A 26,625-nucleotide genomic window follows, 5' to 3' on the forward strand; every position below is an offset into this window, starting at 1 on the left:
ATGACTTCTTAAAAAATGTTCTCCATAAAATGAACCGCACATTACAACCATGTTTCATTTCAGTAAACACTTGAAAAATTAGGTGGCATGGTGTTAGTAATTGAAGACAGACAAAATATTTAACAAAATGTTTTGGACCTTTGGATTTTTTTTTTTTTAAATAAGACATTGACGTGGCTTGATATTAGTTTTCTACCAAATTACTTGTGTTGAAAATAAAGTGAATATAGTCGCATTATCAACAATAGATTAATAAACAAAGACTGGTGTATAACAATACAGCCGAAATTAACTACAGAGGATACAATGTGATAAATTAATAAAATTTGAAACTAAAAACACCGCTGAAATTATCTACAGAGGATAAACTGTAACAAATATACGGGCAATAACTCAGGAACAACAGTATCTTACCTGCTATCCTGAACACCGCCGAAATAAACAATAAAAGCAACAGAAGTGGGGGATACATTGTGCTAGAAGGGCGGAATGCTGCTTTCTGGGGAGAATTCGAACCTGTAAAAAACAAAATAAGGGGGTAAAATTATAAAATTTCTTCCGAATTATTTTACTATATCACTCAATTTGTAATTTATTTCTAATTGAAACTTGAGTTTTAAATTGACACGACTTACAATTTATATGAAAGGATGAATTATGCTGTAAAATTGCGAAATAAACTAATTTCTGCAAAATCTGCATTATAAAAATGTTTACAATAAACCCCTTAATTTGTAGGACTTAAGCACAAAAATACACAGTGGGCTATCTGTACTCTGGCCACCACGGGCATCAAAACCCGGTTTCTAGCAGTGCAAGTCCGCAGACATACTGCTGTGCCATTTAGAAGTACACCCTTTAAAAATTACGTAAAATCCTATAGACAAGAATTATTTATCGTTATTTCTTACGTAATTTACTTAAATTAAACAAAAATATACGTACTATTACTAACATAGTTACTTATGTACTTAATATTAGCAACTCCAAACGGTTAGACAACTCGCATGAAAATGTAACCTGATAAATTAAGATTTTACTCTCTGAAAATGCAGAATATTTGTTACTTCAAAGAAGTGTTATATTTTTATTCAATTAACAATACAAAGCACATTCATTATAGCGCCTCCTAACGTTGGTTTACGAACTAAAAATATATTTTATGTGAAAGTAAGTATTAAATTTTTATTAGAACACACGGTAGTGGATCTTGCGGCCAAACAAATAACTTGCAGTGTGTTATTAACAAGTAATAATTCAATGGTTTTCCCCCTTCTATGGCTCAGAATCTGTTAAACAAACGTACACTTTCAGTGGATATGGTCTACTGGAGCTTTACTTCATATATCAAATTTTTAACTAATTCATTAAACCCGTGGTTTAAAATCCCCAATTTTTTTATTTTTCGCACAAAAAACTACGGTAATTTTATTTGGCAGAAAGACATTAAACTTATCGATTTTTTCAAATTTGGCACACTTGGAGCTCTAAATCCTACAATTCGGTGTAAATATAAGCCACATGTACAATATTATTCAACAACAAAAAACCACTCGTTCCCCCCCAAAGTTCTGCACAAAAGGAGACATGATACCCTTTTGAAATTCTTGTTACAGTTTCACCTAAAAGTAGACCGTTTTTAGGTCTGTCATTCGGATTAAAGACGTCCAATTTAAAGCACTACAACTATAAGATGAAAGGATTAGTATCGGTTAGGCCAACCAGACTAGATTAGTAGTTTCTAACTCAATTTTCAAAAGAATCATACGGGTGGACAGTCATTATTTATTGCCATCCTTGTAATGCAAATTTACTAAATTTTACGAAATTATCCTAATTAAAGAGCGTTCAGCGTCACGTGATATTAGCTTAACCAATTCGCTGTACAGATTGAATGCAGGTGATAACAATAAACTGTTAATCCAATTCTATAGCGTTACTATAAAGGATGCTAATTAACACTACTTTAGAACGAAAAACCACGACCATATATTTTAAAGAATCTGGTTGACTCCGTAAAGTATAGGTCTGTTCTGAATAATAGAAAAATTAATATTGATTACTATCCAGCACCACTTTCTTATTTGGCGCGGTTTGTTGGTGCATACTGACAAAAAGTCATGACATCTAATGAAAAACACCGGAGATGTGAAAAAGTGCAGCCAGTTCTGCAGATACACTTGTAGCAGTGATAATTTTACAGCAAGTATCGATTCATTTGTTAAATAGACCGTGTAAGTTATTTTATAAACTACCATGCCCAAAATATAACAAACTGCGGCCTGGTTAACTAGGGAATTGGGGGGTAAGTTCTGTCATCTGGCGTGAACTGATGAATGACGCAATACTGCATTCTAGATGCACTGGGTCTTTCCAGGACTAGAAATCACTGGTATAAACTAGCCCACATTTAGGGTTAACTCGGTCGATAATCCAGCGGTACAACAGTATAGACCTAACAGACAGATCTTGTTAAAATGTGGAATTATGTGAAAGTTAACTTTGGTATGAATTAGGGACAACTATCTTCCACCCTATTGAAAACTTCACGTTAGAACCAAATCCGAATTTCTCTTTATTCCCATGCTGGCCTACTAATGTTCGAAAACACAAGATTCTAACTTTTATAACTGAATGATAAAGTTGCAGATACGCCATTTCCTCTGCAATACTTAACGTGCAAGTTGCATTTCGTTTAACTGAGGGTGCTCAATATAAACAAACCCTAAGAACCCGTAAGTGAAAAAAAAAGAAAATAATATCTGCCGAAAAGTCCTTTCGCAAAGCACCAATGCTCATTCGACTAGCTGGAATGCAACACAGTAATGTGTATTTTATGAACAACTGTCAAAGCTGAAATGGTAAGTTGGGTAATATCTTAACTATCTGTCATACAACTAATACTGTAGCCGTAATGGCAGCAATAACTTGGACTTCAGTTAACTTTCACTAGAATACACGACTCAATGAATCCAGTAGGCTTGCTAGTCAAGAAAACGATCTGAATTGAATAAGCCTTACTCTTGTGCTGACACCTGGTGGATGCCTAACCTTGCATTCACGCTAAATAAAACGTTCTGTTGATGTGTATTTGTTACAAAATCTACGTAGTATGTTTTACGCTTACGTTATCCAAACATTCGAGGTAGAAGTTCTGAAGAGTTGAAAGATCACGAAACCCCTACACTACAAGTCAATAGCCCATCTCTTTTTGGAAAAGTTTCTCAGGAGGTCACGCATGGTTGACAACTGCCTAAAAACAACTTGGAAGAGAGGCAACAACCGCAGCTTGTTCTATCAGCTCATAAAATTGTCACGTCTTTAAATATATTCTGAAGTGCGCACTTTACTTCGTCGCGGAACTCTCCGACTCTGCAGGACGACGTAAAGCGGTTAACATGTGGTCATGTTTACGAGACAACCAAGTTATAAATAAAACATTTCTCCTCCTTCTACTTCAGAATATTTCACCTCAACCAGTACAGAGAAGAACACAATATTTACAAAAGACTTTTTCTAGAAAGAAGATAATTCTATCGTATTCAGACAGTTTTACAGAAGAAAGTCTACAGGTGTTCTAAAACTGCCACAGTAAGTGTTAAATATGCTTTCAGTCATCCTTAATAATGATATTAAGCCTATCCCTAAATGGAGATAATGTAAACAATCTATTGTCGACAGTGAGTACAGCTTCTCCAATATCATCGCAAAACGTGTTTTTTAACGAGTGACCTAACAACACATTGCAGTGTGGTTTCTCTCAAAGCTCGTGTCCAAACCTTCTAGAATAGAGCTTATAATTCTCAATTTGAGGACAAACGGTTTTCTGATCCGTTAGAATGACTTTACTGCCTCTTAAGGTGAACAGTAAATGTCTGTTAGAATCAACACTTGTCAGGTTAACTAACATAGCTAGTCTAGTCTTACGTGCTGATGTAAAAAATGATTACACGTCATACATACGTTACACTAACGAAGGTTCAAGAAAACATAGGTGAAATAAATAAATTTGTTTTGAAAATATTACTAATAACGATAACCCGCAAAGAGACTGTGGTTATACCAAACGTGTGCATACTGTACTGTCCAACCAACTGTTACACCAAGAGCAGCACTGTGGTCGTACCAAACGCGTGCATACTGTACTGTCCAACCAACTGTTACACCAAGAGCAGCACTGTGGTCGTACCAAACGCGTGCACACTGTACTGCCCAACTAACTGTCACACCAACAGCAACACGACCTGGCGGTTTAGAATATCAGTATTATCAGCAAATATCCTGCGGTACGTGAAGCTAGTGGGAGCAAAGAACCAGGTTTGGACATTTTTGTCGCTATAAGCAATGATACGATCATTTCTAAACCCCGTAGAGCCACACAAACCCACTAGATAATTACTGTCATCTGGTGTGGTAGTCTTCTCAATAACCAAGCAGAGATGAACAGTTTTATAAAGATCATGTCACATAATCCCACCAGATAACTAGAATGAGGGTGAACATGCTGCAAGAAACTACTGGTATAAACAATAATTCCAGGTTAAAGTTAGCTAGATGGGAGAATGTAAACAGTTGTTACTTCTAAATGGAATAACGTACAGGTGGCGTATTTTATTGAGATGAATGATCCAGATAGCAGGCATTTAATCATACGTGCAAGGTTGACACTGGATCATCATAAATTGTCAAGTTGAAATCAAAGGAATTTGTACGATTAATAATTCAGGTTTTACCATAGTCAATCCATGGGTCTAACTAAGAGATGGATACATATGAGACATCAATGAATATATTTCTACATTTTACTTTACAGAGAGAAAGTGCACCTAACACACTTCATAACCACACGAAACATTTATAATACGTGTATATTAAGTCACCACACACTTCCAGCTTGATATTTAGACCAGAAATACAAGTGCACACGAGCTGACACGGGTTAGCATCACCAGTGTGTGTGTTGACACATGCCGGAAACGATGTTCGTGTTCTCCATACATGTATACTGCGGAAATCAACCACTAGATTCCGGGTGATAACCTCAGATCTACGCGTTTTCTTTGTTAACAATACTATTGCTACGGTGTGTGAAAAGTCAACAATACCCATGGAATTCATTCATCCTCTGTTATTTCCAGCGCTCCCTGTTGACACATTCCATAACATACACTGTCAAGTTACATTTCTTACAAATAATTAAAACTGAAAACTGTCCTTGTAAGAGTCACACAACAAAACCTGTGAAGGACAGTTTCTACAGAAATAAGGCTAGTAGACAAGTTAGTTTTTGCATATCTACTCAGTCACTTTGAAATGGCTGGTTGTTTCCATTCTATAAACAAGTTACTTTAATAAAACGAGGTAATTATATTTCGTAGATTGATATGAAGTTGGCTTGATGAGATTTCGTTTTATAATCTAACCCAAAACTAAAGTTCTTCCACACATCTAACTCTAAAAAAATTAAATGTATTTACTACAACCTTTATTAACAACTCTTAAACGCGTGAAACTGAACGTAACACGATAGTTATCACTGTAACGTGTTTTTAAACTATCCTGCCCGTTGGTTACTAGGTGCTAATATCACATAACGTCATCATGATTAATCATATAAAACAAAATATGTTCACTGGGATACCGAGCAACATCTCTTGGTTGAATCTTTACAGGTTCACTGGACTTTTTTCTCATGATCATTTGATGAACGTGACTTATGAAGAAACGCACGTTATTACTCGAGGAAATGAATTTTAAATACTCTTCGAACGCTTCCGATGTTTTATTGTTTGACCTCTTTACTCAATTAAACCTGATAAATATTTGGACGTTGAACTGTTTTATTCAAGTTACCTCTACGACTGATTGGATTTTGTTCGAGAAGTGAAAAGTACATTTTAATACTGCTTATCTCTAAAATGTATTTTAATTCACGTGTTCGTTACCTCAATACTTTGATTTCCACTTTCATAGTGAGCTAAGAATTAAAATATTTGGATAACCCGAGTAACGGAGCTGGCATTCCTAATGTTATCTCATCTGTGTAACAAAAAACCGAACTAAACATGATCAAACAGCCTCGACTAGAACCAGAGTATGGACGTTCAACTAGTAGAGAATTTAACTGGTTTCTTCTTTAATAGATATTATGTAGTAAACCAAAAGTCAGATTATGAGAAATAGCCCCCCCTCAAAAAAGAAAGAAAAGAAGCACGTCCTATCAGATCCTATATCTTTAAGGTGGTCACGAAGCTAAGATAAGACCAATTTATCATTTTGTTCACCCTTGTGAAGGTTATTAAAGTTTACCAATTTATCATTTTGTTCACCCTTGTGAAGGTTATGGAAGTTAGTTAACGAATAAAACAGTTCTATTTCTTGTTCAGTATATGATTCTTTAGACTGAAATAAAAAACACTCCAATTTTTCAGTTCAAACGTTGAAGAATACTCAACATATAACACTGGAAAAATTTATTAACAAGGATATTAGTGTTTAATACCACCAGAAAGAAAGTAAATGGCACACAACTATTCAACATGAATAATCAAATGTCAGAACCTTCAGTTTATCTTTTGTTGTAAATGTGGTGACAGTTTTTGGAGACAACTGATCAAATTTCTGCATCTGAAACAGTTTCAAAAGCCTAGCACGATCATTTTGCTTTTAAAGTACAAGAAATCGTTTTAGAAAATAATGTACAAGAAAACCTACAACTCATCTGGTAAAACAAGATGTAAAAAATTAAAAGTACCACACAAAACTAATGGTGTTGTAGTGGCTTTAGTGAGTACCACACAAAACTTCTAGGACTAATGATATCACAGAATGGAAATTCTAAATTTGGTTTTAGGGAAAAAAGTTGATTTTGAAAAATAAGAGAACAATGCAGACATGAAAAATATATTAAAAAAGAAATGAATTACAAAAAGTTTTAAATTGGAAAATCTTTAGCTATTATCAACAACACAAAAGGATAAGGATAAATAAAGCTTGTAGTTTGTTTCAGTTACAGATGAATTACAGAACTGATGAAATAAACACATGGATAACAGTAACCTCATTATTTCTTCAAAGTAAGCCATTTATCATAAAAAAAAATCATAATACAAGCATTTTTATCAGTACCACAAATAAACAATAAAAAAACATGCAATAACATGTAAAAATAAATAATTCCAACTTGGAACAAGTATCAACCACAACTTGACCACTGTCCCCTACCATTCAGGTCAGGTAAATTAGAAGATACCTTGGAATAAGTATCAACCACAACTTGACCACTGTCCCCTACCATTCAGGTCAGGTAAATTAGAAGATACCTTGGAATAAGTATCAACCACAACTTGACCACTGTCCTCTACCATTCAGGTCAGGTAAATTAGAATATCTCTAAAACAAGTAAAAAGCTTCTTTCATACAACAATGATATACCAAAAGGCCTTACAAACTGGTTTCCATCACCTTTCTAGGGTGAAGGAATATACACCAACTTCACATCCATCACCTTCCTATCAACACACAAACTTCTATAACAATATTTGTTTCAAGAACTTGAATTACAGAGGAATCAAGTTTTGGACATGTTTCTGAGAAAGACAAAAAATTAGAAAAGACTTATTTTATCTGTTAAAATTTTAGTGACTTGCAATTGTCCTGTAAGAATGATGGAATGAAAGGTTATACAAATATCAGTTCGAATGTCATGAGTTACATCATGCATGTGTAACCACTGGAAGCTTAAATACTGACCTGATCTCTGACAAAACCATTCTTGTTAACATTTGACTGACTGTTACTGTAGGCAAGGTTTGACCTTGATTTTGTATTCCTGTGAACCTATTTAATTTCTTCTTGCTTTCCATGTCTCAGCTAAGTACCTTGTACTTCTCTTTATTAAAGAACTACTAAAGCCAATGCCCTTAGTCATATCCTTTTCAAAGAAATAAAACTAACTACTATCATCTTAGAATGATCATGAAATATGAAAACATCTTGGAAATACAATTCTATCCAACTCGCAAATTTATAAATAATGAGGCTTTCAAAACTGATCACCCATATCTAAAACTTTTAAAAGGTACACATCAAAATTCAAAGAAATCAAAATTTATCTTCAACTCATTATGATGAGAAACCCACTTGAAGTAAAAATGTATTTTAAAGACAAACTTTCTTTGTACACTTGAAGTTGGTCCAAGAAGGTCTAAATGTTGTTTTGTACCTTATTTTAATTAAAGCTTTAATACCTGTACCTGCCATCTTTTGGATACATTTACCTTTCAGTGATACATTAAGGTACACATTCTAGGGTTCCATTTTAAATTAGGTAATTTTTCTAAAGCACTTGAGTTTATACAAAAGCACTAGTTATTTGTTTAATAACCATTCATCTACTTATAATGAAACAATTATAAACTTAAGTAGCACAGTTACTCATGCACCTACCTCGAAAGTGTCATTAAATAATTATGATTACATCAGTCATTTGACTTGAAAGTTGAAACAAATATTATATATTAATAACTGAACAGAAACAATGTGTGTAATATTACATACAATTAGGAATGACTGGCTAATCACATTATTATATGCTATATCACACAGACTTACTATCCAATCTCATTAATTAGAAGCTACAAATTAAATATACTCAACAATGAAGTCAACCCTCATATTTGAACATTATAATCCTGTAACCTACATGTTTAGCCATCAGGGAACATTAAAATTTGTTGTTAAGCATGATGATACAACATGGGCTACCTTCTTATGTCCATCATAGGGACCAAGTCTTGAATTTTAGCATTGAAAACCTGCAAGTTAATTTACTTTGTCACAAGGGGGAAGGTAAGATGATTAATATATATCGTATCCACTCAGTTGGACTACTGTAATAAGGAGGGATAAGAAATAATAATTTATTCATGTTTGAAAAACCTTGTTTCTCAAGACATTGCCAATTCTCTCTCTGCCAGACTAGAAGCCAAGCATTCCAAATAAACTGGAATTTAAGTAGGCTGTAATGGGAAGTTCTATAATCAAAACGTTGCTAATAAGATTTAGAATAAATTATTTATCTTGCCATACACCTGCTAGTTACAAGTTTAAAAAGAACATAATAAGATTAAAGAAATGAAAAAAAAATTAAAAACATACTTCTTTATGGACACAACTCCAGAGAGAAAAATATAAATTATAAATAGATTGTGCTTATTTATGAATAGTGGTTACTTGAACTGTCAGGTGATGCTAAATCAAAAGTTATTCACGAATCTACTTACTCCTACATAAACATAAGAATGAGAAATTCATACACATCACAAAATCAAACCCGATTGGTGAGCACTCCTATACATCTACGTACCTATCCAAGAAATATAAATAATTCTATCACTAACAATAAACATTACACACCAGGCAGACCATTTCACAATTCTGTTAAACATAAGTAATTTTTTTACTGAAATGCTAATACTACTTACCGTCCTTATAATTCAGATTCAAACTTACAGCATTGGTAGGTAGTTCAAGCATCTAACAAAATCTTTGGATCTATTACAGTATGATAGTTTATTAAAACAATTTTGTTTCTACTCTATTTCTTTCCATGGCAGTAAGTTGAACAGAACTTGCCTATAGTGCTCTATAAAGAAATCCACAAAGTTAGGACTATTGAAGGTGTAGTTATGTTTGTTCTTTTGACCTAACATGTAACTATCAAACATCCTTTCCCCTCGTGCATCACTTTACACTGTACCAGTTGTGGAAACTACATCAATCCATGAATATCCACCCCACTCACGCAAAAGGTGTGATAAATGTAAGTAACATATCATGTGAATGTATACGTCTTTCAGTTACTTAAAAACCCTACAAATATATATTTTTTAAAATTATTCACAGCCAAAACAATTTAGAAGCTCGGGAAACAAACAGCAGAAATAAGCTGAAAATAATTTTTTGCTACGCGAGACGTATTTCACATCGATATTTTCAATAAATATTCATTACTTCAGAAAACTGGTTGTAAATTTAGTAAGTATGTATTACTAGGGTAAATAAATAAGTTTAGAAATCAAGAGAGGTTATTAGTACTAGTATTACAAAATGTAAGATGGCTACTTAACATACAGCATACGTTAAGCCTTAAGGTACTCACGAGACAACGAAACTAGTAGCCACCGGCAGACTCGTTGAAGCCCTTTCCACATTCTTCTTACACAGTTCTGCATTTGTGCTTCTTCCAAGTTCAAACAATTATCTTTAGGAAGTGATACGTCAGAACACGAGCTGTCGTTGTCCCACTTGTTATAACACATTATTTGTTTCGAACAAGCACTCGTATGACAAAGTATAGCCTTAAAAGACATTTTCATGTATCGCACGTGCCGTCACTCGGATCGCTCGCTAAACGAAGATTATTGAACTTTTTCTACGCTACACTATAATACACACCACAGCTCAGGTTACAACTTACGTTACAATGCATGCTGCCATAAGGTTTTCTGTTTTAACAATGTTAACGAGAGGTCACAATAATAAAGAAACAACATGCACACGACACTCTATTGAGACTAGTATAAATTTTGGATAAGCCTGATAACCTATTTTTCTCAAAACTGTAACGACTACATAAAACATTATTCACATCTTCCCAAACTACCGGTAGACGCTTCACTACTGAACCCTATTGCATCCTAGGTTGATAATAAGTAGTTACTGCGTCACGTCTAATGTGGCGCCACGTAGCGGTTAGTCAGTGTGGTGCCATGCTGATATCGAGATATTTTCTAAAAAAGGGCTATGATAATATGAAATAATACGTGCATGAAAGTTATAACAGCGCAAACAAAAGCAGCAAACCTTAACATTTCTTTGCGCGAGACATATATATATATACTTACTCTGTTTTAAATATTAGATTTAAAATTCGCTTCATCACGATGAAGAAAAAAAAATAAAAATCGGTAACTCATGACGTTAAAATAATAACATCCGTTCTGGAACTAAGAGCAAATAATTTTTAAACAGACAAAAGGGAAATACTATTCAATTTTATATGTTTGCTGCGTATCTGAAGGGGCGTCTGCACTCTCTTTGTATATTTACTTTCAAAACCAAAATTAATAATTGCGAATTTATTTAATATTGGCTTTGTCTTAATCTACAAGTCGGAAAATTAAAAAGATGACACAAAACATTCTCAATGGAAATACGATTACCACACAGCAAACAGGTTAATGTTGTTGTTTATATGCTCAATCTAATTTGATTGGATTGTGGTTATTCTGCCTGGTATGCTGGTGACTAGACAACATTTTGATTATGGCTACTCTGGCTGGTACGTTGGTGACTAGACAATATTGTGATTGTGGTTACTCTGTTTGGTATCCTAGACAACATTTTGATTATGGTTACTCTGTCTGGTATGCTGGTGATTAAAGTACATTTTGATTTACAAACGTACATGTTCTTTAGGTATACGCAAGTGAAGCAAAATGTTGTTATCCAATAGACATTTTAAACAACAAAGATAATCCTTTATCGTATCGTATATCCGAAAAAAATAACAAGTATAATTACTATAAATCATTAAAAAAAAAGACTTTAAGAACAACAGTTGGTGAAAAACTGATGTTAAAAGAAATAATGTCTGCGATAACCAATAAGGGTTATGGAAATAGATAACATGATAAAATAGTCAGGCTTGTAACAAGTACAAATATTTAATGCAGAAATCAGAATCTGTTATGCAGATACACTGAGCAGAGACAATAAAGGAAAACAAACAAGTGGAAAACAAATAAAATATTAAGTTACGATGTTAAAATTTTCAAAAAGTTTATAATTTTCTCATGACTCGGATAAATGCGGAAATAAAGAGAATAAAACCACGAGACGAGAAAGCTAGAAACACGAAAAATTATACCGTTGCCTTCCGACATTTATAGTAAGACCATCGTTTTAATGCGGTATCCCACAATCCTTAGGTTACATATTTCAGCCACTATTCTATATACACACAGCTCTAACTACCCTAAACCACCTTGTACAGAATTTTGTATCATGTATTTGATTAAGCGAAATTTTCGGAAAACAAATACAGAAAAATGTGCACATGTTTGACAATTAAGAACAAAGGTTGTAACATGTAATATGCACCTTTGTAAAATAATTAATACCTGTTTACCATCTCCCGACATCCAATCAACATATGCGATCAGCTACACTGAGAACACCTCCATGAAATTTAAGAAAGAATACTTGATTATCCCTTAGTTAAAGATATACTTATAAAAGCTATATGGAAAGGTAATTCATGAATCATAATACTTCTCTTTCCTTATTTTATATTTTCTATAACTTGAACTTTAAAAGTAGCCTTTGATAGGTTGTAAGAAGCAGTAACCGCTTTTCATAATACCATATAAGACATCACATTTACACGCAGATGAACAAGAGAAGACACAATTCCACTAATCAGCTAATAATAATAAAATAGAAACACATCTAAAAAAAATTCAGACCATAAATACAGATAAATTCCTCTGTCGTAAACTTTAGTTTAGCTTCATTCTACTAGGTAGCATAAACTGTGAACGTCTGGTATTCTTGACTGTTTAGTGTTTCTAAATACAGGTAAATTCATCTGTTGTAAGCCTTAGCTTCATATTACGAGATAACATTAACTGTGAACGTCTTATGTTCTTGACTGTTTAGTGTTTCTAAATACAGGTAAATTCATCTGTCGTAAGACTTAGCTTCATTCTACTAGGCAGCATAAACTGTGAACGTCTGGTGTTTTTGACTTTAGTGTTTCTAAATACAGATAAATTCCTCTGTTGTAAGCCTTAGCTTCCTTCTACTAGGTAACAAACTGTTTATCCGAAAGATGAAGAGACACCTGCTTCCCAAGTTACATTGATTTTATTTCTATCCAGTGTATTTTAATACTACGAAACTAATGTTACATGTTGTCAGTGAAAATAAGAGGGGGTTGAACCCTTTTATTATAGCCTCGCATGCCCTTGTCGTTATGACACTTGGCTCGAAACCTGAAGGTCGCGGGCTCGAGTCCCTGGTCATACCGAACATGCTCGCCTTCTCAGCCGTAAGAGCACGACAACGTAACTCAATCCCGCTATTTGTTTGTGAAAGAGTAGCCCAATATTTGGCACTGGGTGTTATTGACTAGCTATCTTCCCTCTTTCATTAGTAAATTAGGGACTGCAAGGAAAGATAACGCTGGTGTAGCTTTGCGAGAAATTCAAAATAAAATAAACCTTTTATTAAATTTTTATAACAAAAATATTATACTGCATCGAATGAAAATAATTATTTGGACCAAAACGCCGGAAAAGTCAGAAATAAAAGCCCGGATATGTTAATAAATTAAACATTACATTATGTAACAAAATATGAAACATTACACTATGTAACCAAATATGAAACATTACACTATGTAACAAAATATGAAACATTTCACCATGTAACAAAATATGAAACATTTCACCATGTAACAAAATATGAAACATTACACTATGTAACAAAATATGAAACATTACACGATGTAACAAAATATGAAACATTAAACTATGCAACTAAATATGAAACATTACACCATGTAACAAAATATGAATCATTACATTATGTAACAAAACATGAAACATTACACTATGTAACAAAATATGAAACATTACACCATGTAACAAAATATGAAACATTACACTATGTAACAAAATATGAAACATTACACTATGTAACAAAATATGAAACATTACACTATGTAACAAAATATGAAACATTACATTATGTAAAAAAATTTTTACTTTTTCTTGTTCCTGGGCAGAAAGTGTTATTTCCCAATTGCTTAGGCCTGAGGTAAATGGAAAAGATTTATTTTTCTCTTCAAACTTTGCTTTTGTGACCTGGGAACGTATAACGAAAACATGATGGAAGACTGACTATATTTGGGGTATGATACGTGAAAGTTATTTACATTACAGTCGCAATTCTCGAAAAACTACTCACTTTAGTATAAATACATGCAAATATTGATTCATATGTTGTTTAATTCAGACCTTATATGAATGAAAATGTGCAAATTTTCCGTTTTTACATAGAAAATAGGTTAATTTCTAAATTTCATTATCTAGGTCACAAAAGCAAAGTTTGAAGGGAATAATGACCATTTTCTGTACTTTTACAACATAAACAATTAAGAAATAACACATACTATCCAGGAACAAAACTTGTGTTACATAGTGATATTTTAAATATTGAATGAAAATCTCCTGTGTTTAAAGGTCTTAAAGGGAAGTCAAAGAACGTAATAAAATACTTAAACAAGTACTTCTATCTGTAACTACTAAGTATAATGAATATAAGAGCACACTAAATTTTTATGCGCTTTTATCTCCTTTTTCTTTGTAAATAATTATCGCCACCTATATGAAATACTTAAAATTCAACACGCGCACTGCTGGGAACAACCGTTACACTTTGAATCTGTAATTGTTGTGAATAATACATTGCATGAAGACAGCTATTAGGTCGCTGTTATAATTGTTAAAACTGGAAAAGAAACTCCAACTTACAGCTGGTCACGATATTAAGATAAATCACACAGTGAAATTCTAATATCTTAATAATCACAGGGGCTGTTTTTAATTGAAATAATAATAATAATTAGAACCTGCACCCGAGCAGCATCAGTTTATTATCATAATTACTGTAAAATATAACGGAAGTTTTCTAAATAAAAATAACAAGATGTAATTACTTATACGTAACGTGATAATTTACAATTTTAACCGAATAATTATTATCTGTTCCATAGCAATTTCTATATTTTATCATGGTATATATATATATATATAACACCGTTAGCTGGTGACATATGAACAATTGATCGATAGTATTGAGGTATAACAGTATATTATTTCCTGTAATATTTCAGTCTCTAAGTTACGCCAGTTTAATACACGGTCACGCTAAAAACAACGTTTAAATATGAACACGTTTCTTTTATGAAGCAACTAGTGTGCGTTAGGCTTAAAATTGGGGAAATAAGTTATTTTATTGTACGTGACACTTTGGAAGCGTTTTGAGATTTAATTTGCTTTAACTGAAATACGAACATAATGAACCGTAAAGATAACCGTATAAAATAACCGAAGATTTTTTTTCTAGTGGAAAGCTACATATAGGACCAAACATGCTCTGTTCACCGCGGGGAATCGAATCCTAAATTTTAGGGGCTTTACCATAAACTTATCGCTGATGGACCCACTGATGGATTTTTTTTTTCTTTTTGTTAAATTCTTTTATAGCTACAATTATAACGGTATTCAATTTATGATTTTATTTTATCCATAATATGATGTTTATCTTCTTTAATAACTCTCTTGGTCTTCGAGAATTTAAAATAAATATGACGTCGTCACACTTGTCACGTGGTAAAATTCCAAGTAGCCAACCGTCATGATAACTAAGGTTGAAAAAGTAGGGTGTGGATCACACACAAATGGATACGTGCGAGGAAATCGTTGATCACTTGCAAATTTTTTTTAAATTGATTTTTTTAAATATTGTCGTAAGATATTTTAATACGTGTAAAACATGGCTTGCCCTGAGTTATTAATCCTTTGGACTTTACTATCAACTGGCTTTTCTTAGCAACATTTATCACAACTCAGTAATGTGGCTTTTCTTCACCAGTTATGCAGGCAATCCTCGTGACAGGAACCAAAATATAATTCCCAAAGTTAATATGTTAATTCATAATTTAGTAACCTTTTTAACGTGGTTTTAACACCTAAAAATTACTCCATTGTTCTGTTAGGCATTAAACCTCTTTACTGTAAAAAACAAGCAAAAGTTAGAACGTCCCAAATTGTATAAAACAATAGTGCTCATTTCAAACGACTCTTCAAGTGAATACAGTAGTAACAATGAACTCTTTACAATATTATTCAGAAGACAAGTTCACGATTAAATGAAGAGTATTTAACTCAGAGAATAATCAGTGTCTGAATTTTTAGACATTAATAAAACATATTAGTTATGTACAGAAACTACATCCACAGTCTTATTTTATAGCCATATATATAAATATAAGTGATATTAAACTTTAGACCTCATACTAAGTCCAGTCGTGAACTTTTAATACTTCCAACTTAACGTATTAGATATTGCTTTAGGGATAATATGAAATTTTAACTGTTTTTATAACAACACACAAGCGAGAGGATGCACTAGCTGACGCAATACTAGACTCGTTTTCATGCACGTGCATAGTTTGGCATTACGAAAAGTCACAAAAAAGTCCTCGTTTAAACCTTGTTTCCATCTCTACACTATGATGTGTTACTACCCAATGGCAATTTTCGAGAAACCCTTCATTTTGTAAGATTAGTTTTAGCTATGTTAATATTTCCTCTGTTACCACCCTAACCTTTTTAAGACCACAACATATATATCGTTTGGTATGTTTTGACAAAGAAATTTTCACCAGGTGGGGCTTGAAATTTAGATCTATTTTTGAACAACAACTCTCTGTATGCAGTTATTTTATGAAAAAAAAAAAGAGAATTTTTACCTTTTACGTCAGTACTCGTACCTTACTCTACTTATATAAAGATATACTGTAATTTTACAGTTCCTAGTAACTTTGTACACTGACCTCCTATAAAAAAAACAACACAGACATGATGTGCGTTGAACACAATTAATGTTTGTTCAGAACTTTTTTGCAAAGCTAAACAAAACGTATTTGTGTCCGTGCTCACACAGTCTCTCCTTAATTTTGAAAATAATGTATTAAAGGGAAGACAACTACTCTCACGCCAACTCTTGGGCTACACTAATTGAATAGTATGATTTGTACGTCACTCTTTTAATACGCCCATGATTCCAAAGTGTGAAACGCGTTTCCACGACAACAGATCATAAGCTTGGAATTTTTAGATTCACAGAACGGGCTCGTTATCGTCAAGGCTATATCCAATCCTACGCAGTTTCGACTTTTTACTAGAGTATTTATAATTGTTTATTGTATTTAATAATTTAAAGTACCGGTTAATTTAAATAGAAAAGTAAATATAGTTTGACATGTTATATCATGGGGGAATGGTCCTGATGAAACGGTTTTTGCAGGGGTAGATTAACTATCTGTGGAAATATCAGATTTCATGAAGATCGCGCGTGCAGCTAGAACAGCTGTCGATTTGGCGATTTTCGTGGCCCTGAAAGAGAGCAGGCTTTTACTTGGATAATACAGCAGATGTTTGTTTCCTGCTACAGGTGGGTGCAGTGTTCCCCATAATAAGATTATCATATGTGTATTATTATACAGAAGGTGTAATAAACAGATGTATTGCTGTTATTACAAAAACTTCTGTATCAAACGAAACTTATGTAATAATAACGAAACTTTTAAGTTTGCTCCTGATGAAAAATTAAACGCTACATTTCGAAACGCTCGGTTCTAGTTTTTTTTTTATTTTGCCTATAATTGCTTTAGTTTAATCTACGTATATCAACGTATTTCATTACTGCTAAGTCTTGTTAGCACTCGTTTAGGGTTATGTCCTTGACCCCAGAACTTTATATTTCAGTAACGAGCCAGATATCCGGGGGATACAAAGACGATCAGAGATTTAAATACTGTTGTAATTACGTTAACACTCAGGATGTCCCAGCCACACAAGTAAAGATGTATAGAAAACGCAACAAGCATGTTACAGCTATGGGAAAAGCGTCACATTCCGGAAGTTCCACATTTCTGTGGCTCCGTGTTTCCCACAGTTCATTACGGATTAGAGCATAGCATGACAGGGAATTCTTCCAGGTTGTTTTTAATGGTTTCTAAAGTAAATAACTTCGGTATAGGTTTGATGTAAATCAACGCTGTGTTATAATTAAAGTAACGTTTGACATCTTTCGAGTGATGCTATAAAACAATCATAAAACAATAATGACGTATAACTCAACTTTAACATAACAAACCTTACTTAGAACGATGTGTTCATGTTATTGTATTAGTAGTTTCATGATTTATTCAATGATGCATGATTCACATCCGTCAGCAATCGGCTATAAACTACAATAAACTAACGACTGATAATTCTAAAATACATAACATACCTGAGTAAATATTCACACATGTGTAAAGAAATAACCCTTACTTTACAAAATTGTCACTCGTCGTAAAGTGGCTAAAACAAAGTTTTGTTAAGCCTATAAATTACTGGCTCGTTTTAATACACTTCATTACCGACAGGGTTCACGTATTGCACAGTTTACTACATTTCCGGTTACAACACTCAGTGTAAGAGCTGAACAACAAAGAGGAGCGAAATCACTAATATTATATGTAGAATAGATAGGTAACCAACCCTGACGGTATCGTTAATATTAAATGTAGAATACGTAGGTAACCAACCCTGACGGTATCGTTAATATTAATTGTAGAATACGTAGGTAACCAACCCTGACGGTATCGTTAATATTATATGTAGAATAGATAGGTAACCAATCCTGACGGTATCGTTAATATTATATGTAGAATAGATAGGTAACCAACCCTGACGGTATCGTTAATATTATATGTAGAATACGTAGGTAATCAACCGTGACGGTATCGTTAATATTAAATGTAGAATACGTAGGTAACCAACCGTGACGGTATCGTTAATATTAATTGTAGAATACGTAGGTAACCAACCCTGACGGTATCGTTAATATTATATGTAGAATACGTAGGTAACCAACCGTGACGGTATCGTTAATATTAAATGTAGAATACGTAGGTAACCAACCGTGACGGTATCGTTAATATTAATTGTAGAATACGTAGGTAAACAACCCTGATGGTATCGTTGATATTATATGTAGAATAGATAGGCAACCAACCGTGACGGTATCGTTGATATTATATGTAGAATAGATAGGCAACCAACCGTGACGGTATCGTTAATATTATATGTAGAACACGTAGGTAACCAACCGTGACGGTATCGTTAATATTAAATGTAGAATACGTAGGTAACCAACCCTGACGGTATCGTTAATATTATATGTATAATAGATAGGCAACCAACCGTGACGGAATCGTTAATATTAATTGTAGAATACGTAGGTAACCAACCCTGATGGTGTCGTTAATATTATATGTAGAATACGTAAGTATCCAACCGTGACGGTATCGTTAATATTATATGTAGAATAGATAGGCAACCAACCGTGACGGTATCGTTAATATTAAATGTAGATTACGTAGGTAACCAACCGTGACGGTATCGTTAATATTAATTGTAGAATACGTAGGTAACCAACCCTGATGGTATCGTTAATATTATATGTAGAATACGTAGGTAACCAACCGTGACGGTATCGTTGATATTATATGTAGAATACGTAGGTAACCAACTCTGACGTTATCGTTAATATTATATGTAGAATACATAGGGAACCCTGATGGTATCACTAATATTATATGTACAGGGTGGCCCGTAAGTCCCTGCCCATCCATATATCTTATGTATTCAGTGTATCTGTGTGCCATCCCTCATTCTTGCTGCATAATATTATGCTACACCATGTTCTGTGAAACATTTTCCTCAACATAGCAGGGATTATTGTTCCAAATGCCGCGGTAACAGCTGCCTTCAACTCATCATTAGTATTATAACGTTGTTTAGACACGATGTGGATGGGTAGGGACTTACGGGCCACCCTGTAGAATACATAGGGAACCTTGACAGTATCCCTAATATTATATGCAGGATACATAGGTAACCCTGACAGTATGGTTAATATTAGATGTAGAATACACAGGTAACCCTGACAGTATCACTAATATTATATGTAGAATACACAGGGAGCTCTGACATTATCACTAGTTTTAGATGTAGAATACACAGGTAACTCTGACATTATCACTAATATTATATGTAGAATACATAGGTAAACCTGACAGTATCACTAATATAATATGTAGAATACACAGGTAACCCTGACAGTATCACTAACATTATATGTAGAATACACAGGGAGCTCTGACATTATCACTAATATTATATGTAGAATACATAGGTAAACCTGACAGTATCACTAATATAATATGTAGAATACACAGGGAGCTCTGACATTATCCCTAATATTATATGTAGAATACACAGGGAGCTCTGACAGTATCACTAATATTATATGTAGAATACATAGGTAAACCATGACAGTAGTGAGTGTTTTCCTTATTTGTACTGTTTGTTTGTTATTAAGCCCAAAGCTACACAATGGGCTATCTTTATTCTGCCCACCACGGGTATCGAAACCCGTTTTTAGAGTTGTAAGTCCGCAGACATTCAGCTGTGCTACTGGACGACCAGGCAATTATGAAGCTTTGCGCTAAAAATTACAAATAAACACGAAATTTGCATCCACATGGAACTTAGTGCATGAACAATTTAGAAAAAATGTGTTGAAACATAGGTGATGTTTCTATAGATCCTATTGAAAAATTCAATGTTCAGCTACATGCTAATATAACACAAACGTTCTTGTAGAATGTTAGAAGTTTGTCTAATATTTGTACAGCTTCAGAGCTATTGTTCCAGTATTTAAAATTTATAAAAACCTTAAAAATAATTTCGTTTCAGACACATCGTGTGGCTACGTTAAAAGTCATGAACAAAAGCGACCTTATAATATATTGTAGCTGATAAGTTGTCGTTGCAAAGTTAAAATCAACAACCCTTACGGGTTGTTCTCGTCTGACCGAATAGTGATATTTGTTCGTCACTCTTTAAATGGGGTTACGGCCCCAAAGTAAAGAGTGTATTTTTTTGCAGCGTCACGAAGAATTTCGTATAGGAAACGTTGTCGCGATTTTCTACTTCTGATCGGTTGGAGACCCGCCCACATTAAGGTTGAGACAACTTACGAAAGTGTAAGTAAGTTTATTTATAGAACGATGAATAACATAAGGCGCATTATAGAGACGACTGGTATGGGTATTAAAACTATAACTAAAATAAAGTACAGAACAACGTTTCGACCTTTTTAGGTCATCTTAAGGTTAAGACGTAATTTTTGTGAGTTATCTACACAAACAATTCATTGAAAATAATGTCGGATGTAAATACTTTGATTATTGTTTAATTTTAAAGGTATTTCATAAACACCAGTGTTAAATTAGGCTTACAAGAACGACATTAATCTGAAACACGTCGGATCGAGTAATTCTTATTCTGGTAGAGGACGTGGTTGCATGGTGGATGTACTCATAATATGATCAAATTATTTAAAGTTTACTAATTAAATTGTTGTAAATAAGTCAAAAGTGGGTAAATCTTCAACAATGTATACTGTTTTAAGATATCAAATGAATATTATAGTTTGTATCATTATCGACGTTCTGTATCGGTTATTATTAAATCAATAAACGTAAAACTAATCCAAAATGATAAATATTATTTCTATAAAAAAAAAAAAAAAGAGAGAGAGAGACTAATTTCCTTTATAGAAATTTAGTTAAAGAATTATCCGTAAGGTTTTGGTGTTGGTTTTTCATATGCAGTATACCAAAAATAAGTCAATTTAAATAAGTTGTAGCTGAAAAGGAAACTCGTGAAATTTATTTATATTTAAGTATGAACTGTGATTATACACGTGAAACCTTGCATATTAGAACTGCATAGAAATGTATTTTGAATAGTGCAGGTATATGTTGAAGTTTAATTTTCTAATACCACATATACGCTCATTCATACCTATCTTTGTTTGTTGGTGTGGAATTTTGGGTAAAGCTGCTAGAGAGCTATTTGCGTTAACCATTCCTAACATTCAACTGACAGACTAGAGAGAAAGTCAACACCACCTTCCGATAACTCTTGGGCTACTTTTAATAACGAATGGTAGGATTGCCCATAACTTTAAACGCCCCCACGGCTAAAAGAGCGAGAATGTTCAGTGACAGGATTTGAACCCGCAGACTGTGAGTTAAGTATTCGAATTCTCAGACCATGCCAGGCCTTGTTTACTTTTATCTATCAGAAGGCTATACAATATTCAATTTTATGCAGTCAATGTGCATGCTTCCCTGAGTATGAAATGGGTGCACATTTCTGACACAAACTGTATTGGAAATAACGAGTTGCCCTGCATTGCGAAATCGTTAATATTGTAAAAAATATATAAACGAAATGTTTTGCAATTCTGTGTATTTATTTGAAACAAGACTCTAGACAAACACGTTTGTATTTACAGCGCTATTAAAATATTGTTGTGAACTATATTTTTAATGTTCTAACTTGTTTTCTATTTAAAGGGAGTAGAATGCCTACGTAAGTTTTTCTTGCACATTTGTAATTTTGTTTGTTTGTTTTAAATTTCGCGCAAAGCTACACGAGGGCTATCTGTGCTAGCCGTCCCTAATTTAGCAGTGTAAGACTAGAGGGAAGGCAGCTAGTCATCACCATCCACCGCCAACTCTTTTACCAACGAATAGTGAGATTGATCGACCTTTATAACGCCCCTTCGGCTGAAAGGGCGAGCATGTCTGGTGTGACGGGGATTGGAACCCGCGACCCTCGGATTGCGAGTTGTGTGCGTTATCCACCTGGCCATGACGGGCCCATTCGAAGTCAGATTATAAGATAATAGTTATGAAGTGTCTAGAGTTCTTTCAGGAGTAGAGTGAACTGAAAGATAATCAATGATATAGTGTGAAAGTTTAAAACAGGGAGTTGAATCCGCCAGTGTGTTTGCCATCACGTTTACAATTACTTTGCATCGGTAAGTTGATTTGTTTTATGATGGTAACGCCATTTGTAATGTAGGCCTACAAAAATTTACGACAGTGTACGGGTGTTCAATTTACAGAAACGTGAAAAGAGGATGTAATTTATTATCGCTAGGTAGACTGAGCATTGAATTATTTTCACCAGATAATTTTGAATTGTTCACGTAAGAACAGTGAAGCAACAACGTTATTTAATCTTGAAACAGATGCACAAGAAGGCTTTTCTATGAACTGAAATATTTAAATGTTGTGTGAATATTATTAACATTTCAGTTGATATTCGCACGTTGCTGCGTACAAATGTGTACACGTAATGAAATAAACTACAGTTAGTGATTTAGAAAAAATACGTGACTCTTAACTTACAAGGTCGTATTGATAGAGCTAAAATTAACCCTATATCGAGCACTCCTTACTATCTATATGCAGTTACTTAACGTACTACATACATCATTAACAAGCCTAAAGTGTAAAACGAAATCGAGTGAACCATACACGTAGTCACAAACTGGACAGCTCTGACAAATAATTCCAGTTACAGCATGATGTGTTTCTGTTGTGTTTTGGGGGAAAAAAGTTTGTAACAAACGTAACTACAAGGAGCGTTAGAAAACAGTCAGTCATTAAAACAGCGGTGTGATCACAAGTTATGTTGTCATTGCATCGTCAAATACACTTAATGTTTTCTTTAGTACACTTAACAATTTACAGGCGGATCTATTTCATTTTTAGTGATGTAAAAAAGTTAGAGTAAATAATGTTCAATTAATATGTGTAGTCTATTTCACTTGTAACAAGGAATAAACTATTCTTGTTGTATTCAGCTAACTCTCAATGAATAAAAATGATATATTCACAAAAACATAAAGTAGATAGAACGAAATATCTATGGCTGTACCAACACTCGCTTTCATTACGATATGTATCACTCAGTCAGAATATCCTCAACTTACTTGTTCAGTAACGTTTTATATTGCAGGAAATGTTGCATAGTTTTATACATTAATACGCGATGGTTTCTCACCACATTCGAGGAAAACATAACAGAACTTTCATTTTATTAATATGCGTGTCTTCTGCTAAAGAAAATCAACAAAGACACAAAGGTTTGATTTTTATAAAAACATCTCCCAAGAGAAGTCACTAATATTTTCTTTCTTTTTTAATGAGAGCGTGGTACTTAAATTTCAGTTTATTATAACTTCTAATCGTCCTTATGAAAGAATGAAATTAATCAACGAACCAATAATAAGAACTTTGAATTATCAATTTAAGATAATATCACATTTTATTCACCACTTTCCTTGTCACGCGCTTGTTTACTTCACTAACAAGAACGCCTTCTTTCCTTCCCTCTCCCAAAGACTTATTATTCAACCTCTCTACTCCACATTGACCTGTTAGTGGCTATTGGTTTTACAATTGATCATTCTCTCTACTACACGATGAACTATTACTACTGTTCATTCTTCAAACTACACGATAAACTATTACGACTGTTCATTCTCCAAAATACACGATAAACTATTATTACTAGTCATTCTTCAAACTATACGATGAACTATTACAGGTAATTCTCTCTACTACACAATGAACTATTAATACTGTCATTCTTCAAACTACAGGATGAACTATTACTGGTCGTTCTCCCCACTACACGATGAACTATTACTAGTCACTCTCTCTACTACACGATGAACTGTTTTTATGTCATGTCAATAGTGGTTATTATGTTTACGTGTCCTAAGAATGCTGTTTATTATGTTTATGGGTCTTGACAAAACTATTTATTACACTATGTAACATAAATTTCGTTTCTGGATAGTATGTGTTATTTCTTACTTGTTTATGTTGTAAAAGTACAGAAAATGGTCATTATTCCTTTCAAACTTTGTTTTTGTGACCTGGATAATGAAATATATAAATTAACCTATTTTCTATAAAAAACGGGCAAATTTGCACATTTTTATTTACATAAGGTGTGAATAAAACAATATATGAATCAAGATTTACATGTATTTATACTAAAGTTATATAAAAGTGAAGAAAAATGTTTAGAAGTGAGTAGTGTTCGAGATTTGTGACTGTAATGTAAATCAATTTCACGTATCAGCCCCCAAATATAGTCTCCAATCGTGTTTTCGTTATACGTTCCCAGGTCACAAAAGCAAAGTTTGGAAAGTAAAACAGATCTTTTCCATTTACCTTAGGCCTAAGCAATTGGGAAATAATACTTTCTGCCCAGGAACAAGAAAAAGTAAAAATTTTGTTACATAGTGTCGTGTTTATATACCCTTGGATGCCATTTATTGTGTTTATATATTGCGCCAATGTTGTTTAGCATGTTTATATGTTCCAACAATGCTGTGTATTGTGTTTGTGTACCAACAATGTTGTTTAGTAGGTTTGTATGTTCCAACAATGCTGTGTATTGTGTTTATATGTTCCGACAATATTGTTTAGTAGGTTTATATGTTCCGACAATAATGTTTATTGTGTTCCAACAATCTTGTTTAATGTGTTTCTGTGATCCGACAATGTTGTTTAGAAGGTTTATATGTTCCAACAATGCTGTATATTGTGTTTATTGTGTTCCGACAATGTTGTTTATTATCGTTAGAACTTACAATAGTCAATATTTAAGTATTACATTGTTCTACCCTACGTTTCTCTATCAGGACCCAACTTTTTCACATACATAAATCAGGAAGCAGAAACTATTATTTAACTAACGTCATCATTAGGCCTAACCTCTATTTTATACAGTTATCTATTTAGGTCGAAAGGATTCTTTATCCAGTTGTCGTACACGATCCAAATCCAACTCTTGTCTTCAGAGAATAATTAACAAAGAAACTCAGGACCACACATTCCATCCATCGAGAACCACCACATCGTTGAATTACACCCCTTCTCCCCGTCTGGCCGGGTGTGGGGGTTACCTATCATCCTTGTATGATATACCACCCACGTACAATGCCACCCACTCACCCTGTGAAATTCGAGCGGTACATTACACTGTAAAACAAGCGCTGTCAATGACTGCGTGTGTTTTGTTAGCTAATTATCACACCATCGCCAACAGAGCCGGAAAATGTCGAATATTCAAGGTTGAGATGCATAATTCTGTACCACCAGTAAAGGAATCACACCAGGGGGCTAACAAGCAGAAACGAAACCATAAACTAGATATTGTAAGGTTCTTGAATAACGCTAACCCCCGCTAATAACACAGACCATCCACACTACACATTCCCTGGACTTCACTCGACAAGACTGGTTTACGACAGAAACAAACGTTTTTATTATTATTTTTCGCGAATATTCGCAGGAAACCCGACCGTGAGATAAAACGACATTAAACTTAATTTACGGTTCTACGCATGTTAAGCTTAGCTGGCGTTAGTTTAGCGGAGATTGTGTTAAACACTTTTTTTACCTTACAAAAACAATTAAATACACAATAATTGAAGGACCAATGCGCATCAGAAAGTATAAATTCGTATTATATTAATTTAAATTAGTAAATGATGAATAATCCCCATTATTTAATATAAAAATGATCATAAAATGTTTAGTTCATTTTGCATTTACGAAACCTCGAACCGATTACGTAGTTTCGGCTTCAGGAAATTTAGGCTTTGGTGATTTGGAATTCCCTCCACCCCATTTACATCTACAGAAGGAAACTATAACTGATTTAAGATATTACGAACATAGGTAGTGAGCTACAATAATATAACCCTTCCCCTTAACAGGGATATCACTTCATATCTTCTAGACTGTTGATACTACACATGGTGGCTACAGTAATTTTA

The 26,625-nt window shown here is 33.7% G+C and overlaps 1 protein-coding gene across 5 annotated transcripts in view; it reads right to left on the bottom strand.

The window, feature by feature from the left end:
• The window catches only part of LOC143239156 (protein spitz-like), a 122,639-nt gene that overhangs the window by 34,405 nt on the left and 61,609 nt on the right, over positions 1-26,625 (bottom strand). For 2 of the 5 annotated variants that reach the window (XM_076480012.1, XM_076480009.1), the window contains one exon: positions 415-516. The exons of 1 other annotated variant lie outside the window; for it this stretch is intronic. In XM_076480012.1, coding sequence (XP_076336127.1) covers positions 415-516 — 102 coding nt within the window. Of the gene's footprint in view, positions 1-414; positions 517-10,162; positions 10,725-26,625 lie in introns of those variants that run through there. 2 more of the 5 variants (XM_076480008.1, XM_076480010.1) reach the window with 2 other exon arrangements.

The sequence above is a fragment of the Tachypleus tridentatus genome, chromosome 13 (assembly GCF_004210375.1).
Source record: "Tachypleus tridentatus isolate NWPU-2018 chromosome 13, ASM421037v1, whole genome shotgun sequence".
Classification (NCBI taxonomy): domain Eukaryota; kingdom Metazoa; phylum Arthropoda; class Merostomata; order Xiphosura; family Limulidae; genus Tachypleus; species Tachypleus tridentatus.